At 46.4% G+C, this 14,554-nt stretch overlaps 1 protein-coding gene across 2 annotated transcripts in view; it reads left to right on the top strand.

The window, feature by feature from the left end:
* The first annotated feature begins 794 nt into the window (after positions 1-794).
* The window catches only part of ptgfrnb (prostaglandin F2 receptor inhibitor b), a 37,554-nt gene continuing 23,794 nt past the window's right edge, over positions 795-14,554 (top strand). For both annotated transcript variants that reach the window (XM_042081155.1, XM_042081154.1), the window contains exons 1-4: positions 795-1,133; positions 3,749-4,123; positions 7,296-7,703; positions 11,075-11,455. In XM_042081155.1, coding sequence (XP_041937089.1) covers positions 1,088-1,133; positions 3,749-4,123; positions 7,296-7,703; positions 11,075-11,455 — 1,210 coding nt within the window. In that variant the 5' untranslated portion in view covers positions 795-1,087. The remainder of the gene's footprint in view (positions 1,134-3,748; positions 4,124-7,295; positions 7,704-11,074; positions 11,456-14,554) is intronic.

Below are 14,554 nucleotides of genomic sequence, written 5' to 3'. Positions count from 1 at the left end.
CACCTCAGTAGCTCGACTAGCGCTTAGATTAGTGGAATTCATTATACGAATTAGGCTATCGTGTGGATGTCTGTGTAATGTCACTCTGCTGACAAAACATTTAAATTAATCTGCAACTGGATCACTGAACAGCAGAAATTAAGGTTAATTCAAGGATGTCACTATTTTACTTTAGTTACAGTCACTTTGAATGATAAAAAATGAAAAATGATATAGATAAACTCGTTGCTCATGTAGGCTAGGATATGTGAACTGACTTGCCAACTTTAAACAGGGAATGCCAAGATACACAGAGCCATTTGGTGAAGCATTAATTCTTACCAAACTGTTTGGGAGGAGCGCCATAACAGACGCTCCCTTGAAAATGGCATGCCCAATTAACACTGGTTTTCACTATTTTATAGCCTAATGTTTAAAATAATTTATATGACAGTATCTCTACTCTGTTTGCTACCATTGTCATAGCCAGATTACAGTAGGCTATATTTCTTATATCATCACTATAGCGTTACCGGTTGAAATAACTGGCATATGATCTGGCAGTAGGGAGCACCGTGAGATCACAGCAGCCAGGTCTGAACTCAGGTGGTTAGCTTTTTTTCTGACAGACCATGAATGTGGTGTCCCTGATTTATTTCAATACATTTCTAAGTCAAAATTGCGGAGACCACAAAACCATTAGTTAATTATTCGTATCTGTCCCCAAACACACAGTAAATGATGGCTTCGTCACCGGCCACGGCAAGTGCATCGCGTTGCTGGTCCCCTCCTCCAGCAAAGCCAAACTTCCGGACCAGGCAGCGTCAGAGGGCTGCCCATTGATAGCAGAGGCGCGAATCATTACATTACGCGCCCGGCGAGGAACTGTCATGCCAACGCTGTCTTTGGGAACCTCGAATATCCATAGCCTACTCTATAGGCACAGTGCCCGGGGAGCTTGAGCGCATCGTGTGACCTACGCCGACTATCCTGCTACACCCCCTGAGAACTGAGGTGCTCCGAATCGATACGAGGAGACCACACAGGCTAAATATCTTTACAGTTTTTTAAGAAGACATCAGAGGAAAAATAAAAAAAAGAGTGCGAGATGAACAGCGTTCTCAAAACCTTGTGTACTGTATGCCTTGCATTCGGTAAGTGACAGAAATTCAGAAAGTGGTCGAATCGGCATGTAATGCTTAGGTTGATCAATCAGGTTTCAAGCGTCAGCTATCGGACTGATGTCCCATGTCATAAATGGCATGCTAAGCTCAGTAGGTTCGCGATAGCCTTGTTCATGGATATTTTTTTGAAGTCCCATGTTTTTGCGTGAACCCTCACTTTGACGTTTGACAACCGGTTAGGTGAAGTGTTTATTAAAACAGCATTTGAGATTAGGGATTTTTCATCGCAGGTAGACAATCTAGAAGTTCCGTCTTGGAGCTTTCCTATTCCTTATCTCGTGAGGGTGGGACACAGTCTGGTTAATGTGGTGACTGATACTCGGTACTCGGTACTGTTCATTTGCTAGCTTTTAAATCGCCTCAGGAATGAACCTCGATTGGAGTGGGCAAAACCAGTTTTGAAGGTAGCCTACCCTACACAGTTTTTTTTACACATTTTTGTTTCACTCTGTCAAACTCAGTGTCACATTCCGTGATATTATTCTCACTGTAGGTTACCTAATGATAAAATATGAGTTTCAGCGTGTGTGTGTGAGTGTGAGAAGGGGAGATATGCACATGCCACAGAGACTAGAGAGAGGATATTCACACATTTAAGACCATTATTCTAGATTGTTTATTCGCAGCTCTGTCACTGTGTGTTTAGACTTGCCATGTGTGAGCTGGAGTGTGTTGGTGTAATTGTGTGTACGTGTGTGTGTGTGCCTGCCTGAGATTTGGCACTGACGTCACAGTGGGCTTCACTTGGCTGGTGTTTCCTGGTCTTAAATTAGTACAGTGGAATATGATCAGATGTCCTCTTTCCGAAGGTGGTATAAGTGTGTGTGTGTGTGTGTGTGTGTGTGTGTGTGTGTGTGTGTGTGCATTAGTATGTGTGCATGTGTTTGTATCAGAGCCAACAAGCAAGCAAGAGCTTAAGGTTGAATTTTTGTCTGAACATAGGAACGACTCTTGGGTCCCTTTGGCCGTAAACAAACAACCCTGTTTATTCCTTACTGTACATGTGTGCGCTTGGAGGCACCCTCCTCTTCCCCGACATCCGTTCTCCGGGAACTGCGTGTGGCCATCCACTGTACGTCTGTGCGTATGTTGTGTCTGCAACCCTACAGGACCCGCCATGCTTGAAGCCTTGTTTTATATGTGACTGTAAACATTTTATTTTAAGCAAACCAACATGTCCTGGAAATGGATCAACAATAGGGTCTTTAAACAAAACACATATTGTCAGCTTGGATGAATGTGTTGAAATACTGGAAAATTCTTTTTTGCCCTCCCAGTACAGTAAGCATTTTTTAAATCTGTTCCATTTGATGGTGGAGACACTTCCTTGCTTAGGAAGATATGTGGAAGGTGCTTGCTTTGCTTTGTAGAGCTGTGCTCGCTGAATTAACAGGCTGTGGTGTACACTGACCAGCTAATTTCTCTGTCTCAGTAATTGCAGAGCCCCACTGCCACTAAAGGCCCCTGCACGCCATATTTATCCAGTGCAGATAATTATCCCGGTGTCAGAGAGACTCTCCTCCTCGTCGTGGAGCGCAGCAGTCTGTTGGAGTACAGTCGTTTGGGTAAAAAGGATCTTGTGGTTCTGAGAAGCTGTCGAAGCTTAGAGATGGTTTTGGTTCAGGTTGATTCATCTTCTTTAATGACGCACCATGAACGCGTTTTACTGTGTTTTCTTGTGGGTCTCGTGCCCTACTTTGTCTGTTGGAACATGCTTTGAAGTAAGCTCTTCCCTATTTCAGAAAGTGGTCTAACCAGTTTCAAACACTTCTTTAATTCTCTCATTTTGAAGCCATATAATATTTTTTGACACATATCCAGAACTGTGATACACTGGTAACAGTTAACCATAATATTTTCAGTATTTAACTGCACTGCCTACTGCATGCTTTCACATTGTTGTTTTACGGCAAAAACAGACAAAACCTTTCAGGGTTAATGTATCAAATTAACACTCTTAAATTGACACGTTTGTTAATACATAATTTGTCATAGTTGACCACTTACCTGTGTTATACAGTAAAGTGCTGTGTACATTTCGACTAACTCTACAACTTTTTTCACTTTGACTCTAACCATGGGAAACATGCCAAACATTTTGGAGTATCAACTTTTGTCTGCCCAAATGGTATATCTGTTGTGTCCCATGTCCCTATGCATCTATGTCTCTAGTGTTAAATGTGCTTCAAGTATGACTCTATGCTTCAAGTTATGTGATCAGGTGCTAGTTCTAGAGGGTAATAATTGTTAGTTTGTTGGCATTGACTTGAACGAAGAGAGGGGTGGCTTACTGATGGAGAGGGAAGAGAGGGTGAGGTATGTGTCTGTGGTGGTGGAGGAGCGGAGGGGTAAAGGAAGGGCAGAGGGTGGGAGAAGAGAGAGAGAGAGAGAAAGAGAGTGAGAGAATGTGGCTGTTTGGAGAAGCCAAGAGTGAGGAGAGAGAGATGAGGTGAGTTTGTAAAGGGGAGGCGGGGAGGGAAGGTGATGGAGAGACGATTAGGGTTTAAACGGGAGTTCAACAGAGTCCATCCATCCTCTCACACCTTGGACTCCCAATGTAAATAAACCATGTTTATGTGTTGCAGGTGTGGCCTGGGGTCGGGAGGTGACCGTACCCGCCGGGCCCCTCTTGCGAGTGGAAGGCCAGTCGGTGGCGCTCCCCTGCTCGGTCACGAACTACGAGGGACCCCGCGAGCAGGACTTTGATTGGATGGTGGTGAGGGGGGGCACCGACATGGACACTGTTCAGATCATCTCCACTTTTGACGCCTCGTTCACAGATGTTTCCTTGAGAGAGCGCGTGGCCAGCGGGGATATCCTGATAAAGCGTCTGGCCGACAACAAAGTGGAGCTAGGGATCAAGGAGGTGAAAGTGACGGATAGCGCCACCTACAGGTGCAAAACGCCCAGCACGGACACACAGATTGTGGGGAATTATGCAGCTGATGTGGAACTTCGAGGTAGGATACGTATTTATTTACTCTATGTCTGTCTAGCTGTGTGTGTGTGTGTGTGTGTGTGTGTGTGTGTGTGTGTCAGTGTGTGTGTGTGTGATTTGGACAAAACACATTCCACAATGGAACCAAAGATGACTGAAGTGTCATGCCATGTTATGCTGTTGGCACTTAATGACGATGGTGCATTGCAGTAATTAGGCCCACTGCTCCACAAATCTGTGCACTCAGATTTGTAGAACATGTCCTCACATGTTTCAAACCACAAGAGTTAAGTTGCCATTGCGCCTTTAAAGCTGTACCAATACTTGCAAATAATGTTTGGTTCAAAAAAGTGTTTTGGTGGATTGTGGTATCTTGTTCTGGAAGCAGTTAGTGTTTACACTTTGTAATATGACCCCATATTTGTTATCCTTCTAAGTATTTCACCATTAAGAACTTGACTCCAGATAGGCCCTATGGTATGAGTAAGTAACTGATAGTGTACTCTCCTTTTCACAAGGAGCTGGAGCGCTAACCCAGTGCTGCCAAATCCACTATTTAACTATTTAACAGATAGGATAGTGGAGTGGAGGGCTATTAAGGGCTCCAATCTATTCAGCTAAGCCACATTAGATCATGTGTCCTCTTTTCTGCGGGGCCTCGATTGTTGGACGCTCTTAACGGCCTCCCCACAGCCCTTACTTCCGCATGACTCCACGCGGCACGGAGAGGCCCACAGCGTCTTGGACTCCTGCTCTCGCTGTCCGGCACTGGCTCTCCGTGAATGGCCAGCTCGTTCCCCCCTCGCTCTTGTAAATCAGTAGCGTTGTGGGGGCCTGGTGCTCCACTCGTCCATGGGGGCCTTGAGGTATTGAGGTGAGCGTGGAGGCCGTTGCCAGCCTTCCCAGGAAGTGGACTTGGCCAAGACTCCAGCGGAGGAGCAGCGCGGGTTAGCGGTTTTGCTAGCTCGCCGTGGCTGGTGGCTTGCCAAAAAGGAGAAAGGAACAGGAGAAAGAGAGAGAAATGGAGAGAAAGAGAGAGAGAGAGAGAGAGAGAGAGAGAGAGAGAGAGAGAGAGAGAGAGAGAGAAAGAGAGATGGAGCTCAGCTGTTCTGTTTGAGAACTCGGTACTGCAAACGATCTGCCTTCAGGTGCTGATTCTTTTTTTTTTCCTGCTACTCTGCTCATTGTTCCGTGATGCACAGATTAGCGGCGGCCAGGTGGATGCTTTAGCACACGTTCGGCAGACGCAGCCCCCACCCCTGGTTCCCAGCTCGGACGCCCCCAACCATCAAACCTCATCCGAGCTATCAGTATGGGAGAGAAAGATCAGCGTTATGTAATGCCAAATTTACAAGCCAGCCAACATCAGCACCCTCAGGAAATACAAACGCTGGTAATAAATCCAATAAGGAGACAGATAGGCCATTCTGTTACGGCCCTGGAGTTGAGCATTGCATGTTAATTCAGGAAGAAGAGGGTGTACTCGGAGTGGGTGAATTTTCCTCCCAGTGAAGAGATGAGGCTCTTGATCAATATACATTTGTAACTTGTATTGTATGATTTATTTTGCCCTGGGGCTTTTCCTGTGACTGCGTCTGTCCTGCCACCCGTGTTTGTCCACTGTGAATGATTAGAGGCCAAACTGGTTTGGGGAGGAGGGGCGTGGCCGAGCTCTGTGCAGTGGGAAAGCCAAGACGGCTCGAGTAGTTTCATGTAAATGCAGTCACGCACTTTGTAGTCATGCACAAACACGTACGTACGCACACACACACAAACACGTACGCACGCACACACGCACAAACACGTACGCACACACACACATACACACAAACACAAAGACATACAAATCTATCCCCTCAAACACAAACAAATACACACAGACACAGAGAAATATGCATGCAATCACGTTTCCCAACCATGGGCCTGAGGCCCCCTTGGATAATCTTTCACCTGGAGCTCAGCAGAACAACAGCCCTGGGTCCCACAGAGTGAGCCAAACACCTCCAGTACATATATACAGTACAGTACATTTCCCCTTCCCATGCATACAGTCACACTCCTCATGTAAAGAGGTATATGTCATATTCAGACATCCTTCCTCAGACCACAGCCTGGGCTTGGCTGAAGCACTAGAGATCCGGTCCTGCAGATGGGCCTTTTTATGAGGGAGGATGCCCCTTTCTCTCTCTCTCTCTCTCTCTCTCTCTCTCTCTCTCTCTCTCTCTCTCTCTCTCTTTCTCTCTCTCTCTTTCTCTCGCACTCTCTTTCTCTGCCTTTATCCCCCCTTTCTCTCTCTCTCTCTCTCTCTCTCTCTCTCTGCTGGGATGTGCTGGAGTTTGCTCCCAGCGGGGTGTTTGCTCCATGTTTGTTTAAGTTGGCTTCTCATTGTATGGATGCCTGTCATCTGTTGACCAAGCGATTGCATTTCTAATCGCCCCAGATCCCCAAAGATGGCAGGGGGTCAGACAGAGCTTCCTGACCTGTCTTTACATGCGTCCCCATAATGTGTACATTTATATATGGTGTGTGTGTGTGTGTGTGTGTGTGTCTGTGTGTGTGTGTGTGTGTGTGTGTGTGTGTGTGTGTGTGTGTGTGTGTGTGTGTCTGTGTGTGTGTGTGTGTGTGTGTGTGTGTGTGTGTGTGTCTGTGTGTGTGTGTGTGTGTGTGTGTGTCTGTGTGTGTGTGTGTGTGTGTTTATGAGAGAAACAGACCGGCAACACGCTTGCTGGAGAGAATCTTTGTGGCATCTGGGGAATAGACAGTGACCTCTTTACTTGTTATTAGTTACTAATTTACCAGCGTCTGCAGTTATTACACTGTGTGTGCACTGTTGAGTTTTGCTTTGTTTTTAAATGTCTTTGTTGGTTTCTTTGCCTCATAAACGACTTACTTGGTGTGCTTTGTATCATCTTGGGCATAATTAATTAGTACTGTTAATGGTAAGTTGTCTGTTGACTATTGATACTGTTTCTTCGGAGTGTGTGGCAGTCTACTTCTGCATACGTTTCAATTCATGTTTTAGATATAGCAGTAATATCTGAGCTTAGTATATTGTATGATCAGTAATATCTGAGCACAAAATCTGAGTAATATCTGAGCACAATATACACCAGCTGAGTTGCTGGTGTATATTGTGGCAGGCAGATGTGGGCGGGTAGTAACTCCACGTCCCTGTCCCTCTGTCTTGCGTCCAGTCATACCCAACAGCCTGGTGGTGGAGCCCCGCACCCCTGCGGCGGTCATTCCCGAGGGTGGCACCGTGGGCCTCTTCTGCAACGCCTCCTGGGACCACACCCTGGGCACCCAGCTCTCCGTCACCTGGTCCGCCCGGAAAGGAGTGGCCACCCTAGAGGACCTGCTGACGTTCGGACCGGACGGCGCGGTGGTGGTGACGGACACGGCGGCTCAGCGCTACGCCAGCGGCGGACTGAGGCTGGACCTGCACCGCAAGGGCACCTACGGGCTGGTGCTGACCGGCGCCGTGCCGGCCGACCAGGGCGTGTACGTGTGCACGGTCCGGGAGTGGACGAGGGAGGGCGGCACCTTTTACAAGCTGCAGCAGAAGAGGACGGACATCGGGCACGTCTCCATCACGCCAACAGGTATGTGGCTAGCGTAGATATACCATACCAACATATATAAATATATATATATATCTCCACTGATGTCATGAATCTTATTTATGGGCATGGTGGAGCAGAGGTCACCTGGCAATCGGTCAAACAGGGTTGGATTCCTGAACCCATCGCTGTAGTCCATGTTGTTTGGATAAAGGTGTGAATACCTGTCAACTTGCAACTTACTATGGCTTTCTTTCCAATCCATTTCCTCGAATGATCACAGTGGTTGTGTGTGACCAGAGGCTGCATGCTCAGTGGTGTGCGATGTTCCACGTGAAACTATTATTAGATCACACTGCCAGTGTTTTCATACCAAGGTCTTGTTTAATTAGCTTGACATTCCTGCAAAAGCCTGAACCCCCCCCAGCCCCCCGCCTCCCAAGCATGATCACGGTTACGATCCAGTAGACAGTAGACTGGAATGCACAGCGAATGGTGTCCTTGTTTTCTCCTCTGGCGATAACTCAACGCTTCCACAAATGAACCGACACATCAATCAAACACTCTCAAGCTGCACACAGTCAGATGAAGTGTGACTTGGAAAAAATGAATTGGATATGCTTTTGTTAGTTGTGTGATTAATAATTTACGAAGCAGGAGACCATGGACCCGTACTGTAGTGTCTCTTTAAAGGTAGCATAATAGGAGGTTTCTAAGGCAACCAAACAAGCTTCCTTCCATCCCAAGTTCCAAGCAGAGGTTCCAAGTTTTCAGTATTTGCCTTCCCCAAGCCTCTGTGGGAAAGCTGAACGCTTGCTTCTGTAGAATGAGATGGAAATGACAGCATGTAAACATTCGGCAGTTGGGATGATGAGATTTCAAACACAGCGTCCTGCTGAGAAATTGGGCTAATGAAAAGTGACGTTTGTGTTTTTTTCCTGCCTATCTGTGAAGTTCTATTCATCATTTAGTAGTGAGTGTTTGAGACCATACTGTATTGCGCTTTTGCTTGAGATTTACAGGATGTTAGATGGAGCGTTTATGAGGATCATGCAGTAAACAGTATGTCCTTCAAATGGACGTTTTGGACTGTGTGTGTGTGTGTGTGTGTGTGTGCGTGTCTGTGTGTGTGTGTGTGCGTGTGTGTGTGTGTGTGCGCATGTGTGTGTCTGTCTGCGCCTGTGTGCGTATATGTGTATCTGTGTGTGTGTGTGTGTGTGTGTGTGTGTGTGTCTGTCTGTGTGTGTGTGTGTCTGTGTCTGTGTCTGTGTGTGCACACATGTCTGTCTATTTAAGTCTGAGAATAAGGGGGAAATCATGTTAGCAATTCTCACAGATTCCCACCGGCCTCTTCTCTCCCTCACCATGTGTACTTGCGTATGCAATTTCGAGCCCATCAGACCTTCACAAGAAGCGTCTCTCCCCTGTCCTTTGTTCTCCCCCTCTCCCCTTCCTCTCCCCTTCCTCCTCCTCCTCTTCCTCCTCCACCGCTTGCCGTCTGGATGTGGTCCTATACATCCCCCCTCTCCCCACCCCGTAGTAGGACAAACAGTGCTGTTTGAGCTGGGGTTGCCGGGGACCGCCGTCCTCCTAGGTTACCACAGTCTGTCAGCGCCACACGGCCGCTTTCTTTTAATTAAAGGAGGGAATGTGGCCCAGGGAGTGCCACGGCTACAGCTGGATAAGGGGGCTGCCCACGGAGACAAGGGCAGATAGGGGGACTGAGAGATTCTGCTGCCCCCTCTCCCCCTGGTCTGCGTCAGCCGCCGCTGATGGAGATAAACACGGCAGCTGAGGCCCCCAAAGAATGTGAGGTGGTGTTGGAGAGGAGAGATGGAGGGTGGTGGTGTATGAGCCACTGTGCCACTGTCATTACAGTGTCTTTAAAGGTGTCCTGAATCTTACAATGTCTTTAAAGGCACAGTTTTCCATCCTGGTGAGAGGATGTGAATCAAATGCACCCATGCCTTCAGTGGTCCTGAAGAGATGTTGTTGATTGTTGTTGTTGTTGGAGTAGTTTAGTTTGAGTTACTTTGTTCCCCCCCCCCCCCCCCCCCCATTTATAGACCCTGCTGTGTACAAAGCAGGGTATTAAGTGCACATGCACAGAACAGACATCTAGAGAATCATGAGGAGAAATTCACTGAATTAACCTAATTAATTGTAAGATAATTGTGTCTGATTATAATTGTAGACTGTACCTTTAATGTTTTTTTTTTACCTTGCAAAATTTTGGATTTCTCAGTTGAAGTTCAATTTGTTGTGTCTTTGCCAAATGCAGTTTGAGCCTCTGGTTTGTGCTGAGCGGATCAGTAAAAATGTCTTTCCCAGGTATCTTTTCACACGGAATGTTTATGGAAAAAGTAAGCCATGTTGAGATCATGACAATGACTTAAGATTACAAACAGCCACACCTTAGCATAGCAATGCATGACACCCTGCTAATCACCGTTACAAATAATCAAGTGTCAGGTGCCTCGGTGTGAGGCGCCTGTTATGACATTCTCTTGTAATGTCGCTCTGCTGGATTCTGTCACAGTTACTTGGTGGAGTCATTTGTTACCCAGAACATAATGTATTTGATTTTGTGTCATAACACAGGACTTATTGCAAAGAGATTCATATCTTATAACATGCGATGAAGGATTGCTCACTTTCTGCTGTGCTTGTGAGAGTGTTCCTTTGAGGTAAAGACATTCAAAGGACACAGCCAAGCATAGTACCACACGTGTGTACTGTATCAGATATGGTTTTAGACATATACTGGTTATTTAGGTCTAGCACATTAACATTATTCTCAAGGGCATCTTTTCTCTTTTAAACACACAACATTAATTGAGTTAGTTCAAGTTGTGTAGATGCCAAGACCAAAGAAGTTGCTTCATGCTTCTGCTGTTTTGGCTTATTGGTTTAATGATTCATTATCCTCAGTGTGAGGTTTGCTATTGCATTGCTTGCCTGCCTCAGAGCCACAAGGAGCATAATAACCACGTTAGTGTCACATAAATGGAAAGAATCTTCAGTCGCCTGAGAAACCTCCTATGGTTTGTCCCTCAATGTAGGAATTCCCCTGTCAATTTTCAACTTACATAACTACATAACATGCCAAACTCGCATTTATCATGCAATTATCTACCATTATCTCACTCACACACATTCATTGGCGATTGGCAACTGTGCACTATCACCCACTGGTTATCTAGGATTGTTGTAAATATAGTATTTTTAGTTACTCTAAGGTTACTCTAAGGTTATTCCTTGTGGGGCGATTTGGACAAATTGCGTCAGCAAAATGAATAAATGTAGATGAATGTAACAGCCAACAAAAGCATATCTGACTCATTACTGTATGTGGTTAGCTTTGCTAACACAGCTAACACAGACCCTTATCTGTTATCCTCTGCCTTCTTCAGCCCAGTCGCTCAACGTCTCGGCCCACGGCAGCACCGCTCTGACCACAGGGGACACGCTGACCCTCAGCTGCCTGGTCGGGGCGGACGACTACTCCATCCTGGGCCTGGAGGTGGCTTGGTTGACGGCCGGCTCCCGTGTCCTGGCCCGCATGGACCGCGACGGCGTGGTGAGCAACGGATCGGGCACGGACCCCGTGGCGGCCGCGGGGCTGAAACGCGTGCGCGAGGGCGAGTTCAGGCTGGTGGTGCCCGCCATGGAGACGTCCGACGCGGGCATGTACCTGTGCCAGGTGCGGGCCTGGGCGCGCCTCAGCGGAGGAGGCTGGTACCAGGCGGCAGAGAAGACCTCCAACCAGCTCCAGGTTCGAGTGACCCATTTAGGTGAGTGGTACCAGCTCAGTGTGTGTGTGTGTGGGGGGGGGGGGGAGTGGCCCTGTGTGTGTCCTTGAAGTCCTCTAATTTGACTCCTGACCTGGCTTTAGCTCCTCATTTGACTCCTTATTTCCCTCTGCCTCTGGACCTCCTGGTAAACAAACACCCTCAATTTGGAGGGTATTTTGCTGCCTTTATTTGGCGTGAACAACGCGTTTTGCAATTTGCTTCATCAGGTTCACGCTCAAGGATGGTGTTAGTTACTGTAGCAAAGTTTAAACAAACAACAAAGTTTAGACCTAAGATCACACACACAACAGCAGATGGGATTTTTACACCCTCATTCTCGACTAAACACTACTGCATTCACTGAAGCTCCTCAGTGTAGTTTGATATTGACCTCAGTTTTATCTACATTGGGTTCATAGTCCAATTGTTGCTATGACTGTCTACAATAGGCACTACAGTCAAATTGCTACAGATGACCTTAGTTCACACCCAAAACATGGCCTGGAAGTAGTCTGGAAGTTGCTGTTATGGTGATGAATGTTGGTCTAATCATGAGTGTGCATGCTGATCTAGCTGTTGTTTTCAGTTCTGTCGGCATGCAGAGCAGCTGCATAAACTACAGGACAACAAATTTATGGAAATGAGGACTTAACTTCCAACAGTTCTCTCAGCCCCTTCAACAGACACTGGCTAATATGTTTTGAACAGAAACTTCATCCATTGCATTACAAGAGTAATGTGTTTGAGATGAGGTTCACAATCCAGAAATCATTTTTAGGCATATCTTTAGCTGGCCTCCATTTTGAATAAAGAGAACACCACATAGCTTGAATGATCAAAGCTAGGCAATTCCTGGTTGTTTTGACACAGTTCGCCTGCGTATGTTGTTAGTGATCTTAGGTATGCTGTTTACATGTGCAAGGGGTGTGCTATCTCCAGTTTCACTCAGGAGGGCAAAGAGTTCACCATGTCTGTGTGCTTCACTACGCTGGTTTGGGGTGTCAGAGATGTACACCAGCACCATTTGAAACTGACCTGTTGGTCCACCCGGGCCTCACAAGTCTTTGGGTGGCCTTTATGAAGATGATTGACAGCTCAGGAGTCTTACGTACGCTCCGACCAGGCTGTCTCAGACATGCATGGCTCAGTGCTATGTGTGCTGCCTTGGCTGGGAACCCTGATATGTCACCTTATCCCCGACTGCTTCAGACAGAGGTAACAGGAGCTGCACATACTGCTTATGCATTTTATGGGTAGTCAGTTGAAGGCCACTGCATAATATCTCACACTCAAAGTTAAATCTGCCCCTCGATCTTTTGCTTATTGATTTTGCAGACACTTTTATCCCGAGTGTCTTCAGTATTATTCTGTTTTAATGGTATTTTTTGAAGTTCTTCAATCAAAGTGTTGGGATAAGTCATCATGTGATGAGTTCTCTGTTCCTGTACTTACTTTGGGCAGTGTAGTTAGAAGTTGTGAAGTGTGATGCCTCAGACCTTAGAGACATACTGTTGTATTAGATCATCCCGCACTATATAATGCACCTATTTGGCCTGTTCTGGCTGGTAGGAAAGCCAGCTGCTCTGGTACAGTCTGCGCTGTAGGAAGTAGGTTAGAAAAGTCATTCGGCCCACCAAACAGCTGGTCATTAACTGCTATTGGGTCATTACAGCATTACAGAACAGTACATTGAGTTGTTTTTCTAACGCCTTTAATTAATACGAAGACCTACTTGTCTGCAGCGCTCTTGCTAAAGATAGCCGGCTAGCCACATCAGCCATCATTGGAAGACCGAGACAGAGAGAGAGAGAGAGAGCAAAAGAGAGAAAGAAAGAGACAGAAAAAGAGAGAAACAAGTCTTGTGATTTTCTCTGAAAAACAGCCCCAAGGTTGTTTTCTTGAAACACCCCCCCCCCCCGACAATTCCTGCTGCATTTCCTGTTGTTGGCATCCCTCAGAAAAGACTACGGGGCAGGTCCCGGGGTGGGTTTGGGAATGTCCCACTCTTTGCCCCAAAGACCGCTGTCAAAACAACCCACCTCTGTGCAGTAAAAAAAGGCGACCAACTCCATGCTTTTAGTGGCCATTGTTCCTGACATCCTGAACTGGTCAGACTCCGGCTGGACTCCTGTGTGAGAGAATTTCATCTCAAGGCCAGAGACGGGCAGGGGTTCCATACCATGTCCATATGGGCATTACTGGATTTTTTTCTCAGCAGAGCTTTGAACTTATAGATGTGTGGTAGCCGACTATTCTAGTTCCTCATTTAGTGGCGACGTGTGGTTGCTGACTGAAGTTCATCACTCTTGTGTATGTTGTGGTCCTCTGTTGGTGACTGTGAAACATTTACATTTGTGTTACATGATGCTTCTTGCCCATTCTGAATGGCTTAAGTGAGTTTATGGTTGGTCACATTCCTACACACGGTTTTCAGTTGATTTCTTCTTTCAGTATTTTTTTCTTTGATCAGGTCAATGACTCTGTGTTTAGTGCCAGTATAGACAGATACACACCAACACCCAAAATTACAGTAATCTTTTCGCTTCACTAGTTATTAAGAAGAGATTTACCGAAGCACAATGAGGGGAAAAGTTGTGAATAGTTGTGAGTGATCATGGTATTTACTCAAGAGCAATTTGTCTCTGTTCAATTTGCTCTCTGTTCAACTGATCTCAAGCTGCCAAGTATTTGCTTTGTTCATGATGTTTTCTGTCTCTCTCTCTTTTTCTCACCCTGCATCTTTTTTTTTCGCTGTCTGTATCCTTCTATCTGTGATTCTCGCTTTCCTTGTCCTTTCACTTTCTTACACACACATGCACATACAATTCCCCCACCCCCACTCTGTGTTGTGTGAGCGGTGTGTTGGGTGAGCGGTGTGTGTGTGTGTGCATGTGTGTGTGTGTGTGTGTGTGTGCGATGGCAAACTCCACCCCAGCGGTGAGGTGAGGTGCCGTGTCATCTCTCTTATTGTTGCTGTCACTCACTCACTCACCCTCAGCTTCTGTCTCTTTCTCTTTCCCTCTCTCTTTTTTTTTCTTTCTCTCTCTCTCTCTCTCTCTCTCTCTCTCTCTCTCTCTCTCTCTGACCTGTCTCAGTTGA

The sequence above is a fragment of the Alosa sapidissima genome, chromosome 23 (genome assembly GCF_018492685.1).
Source record: "Alosa sapidissima isolate fAloSap1 chromosome 23, fAloSap1.pri, whole genome shotgun sequence".
Lineage (NCBI taxonomy): Eukaryota > Metazoa > Chordata > Actinopteri > Clupeiformes > Clupeidae > Alosa > Alosa sapidissima.
This window is presented reverse-complemented; position numbering and strand designations above follow the sequence as displayed.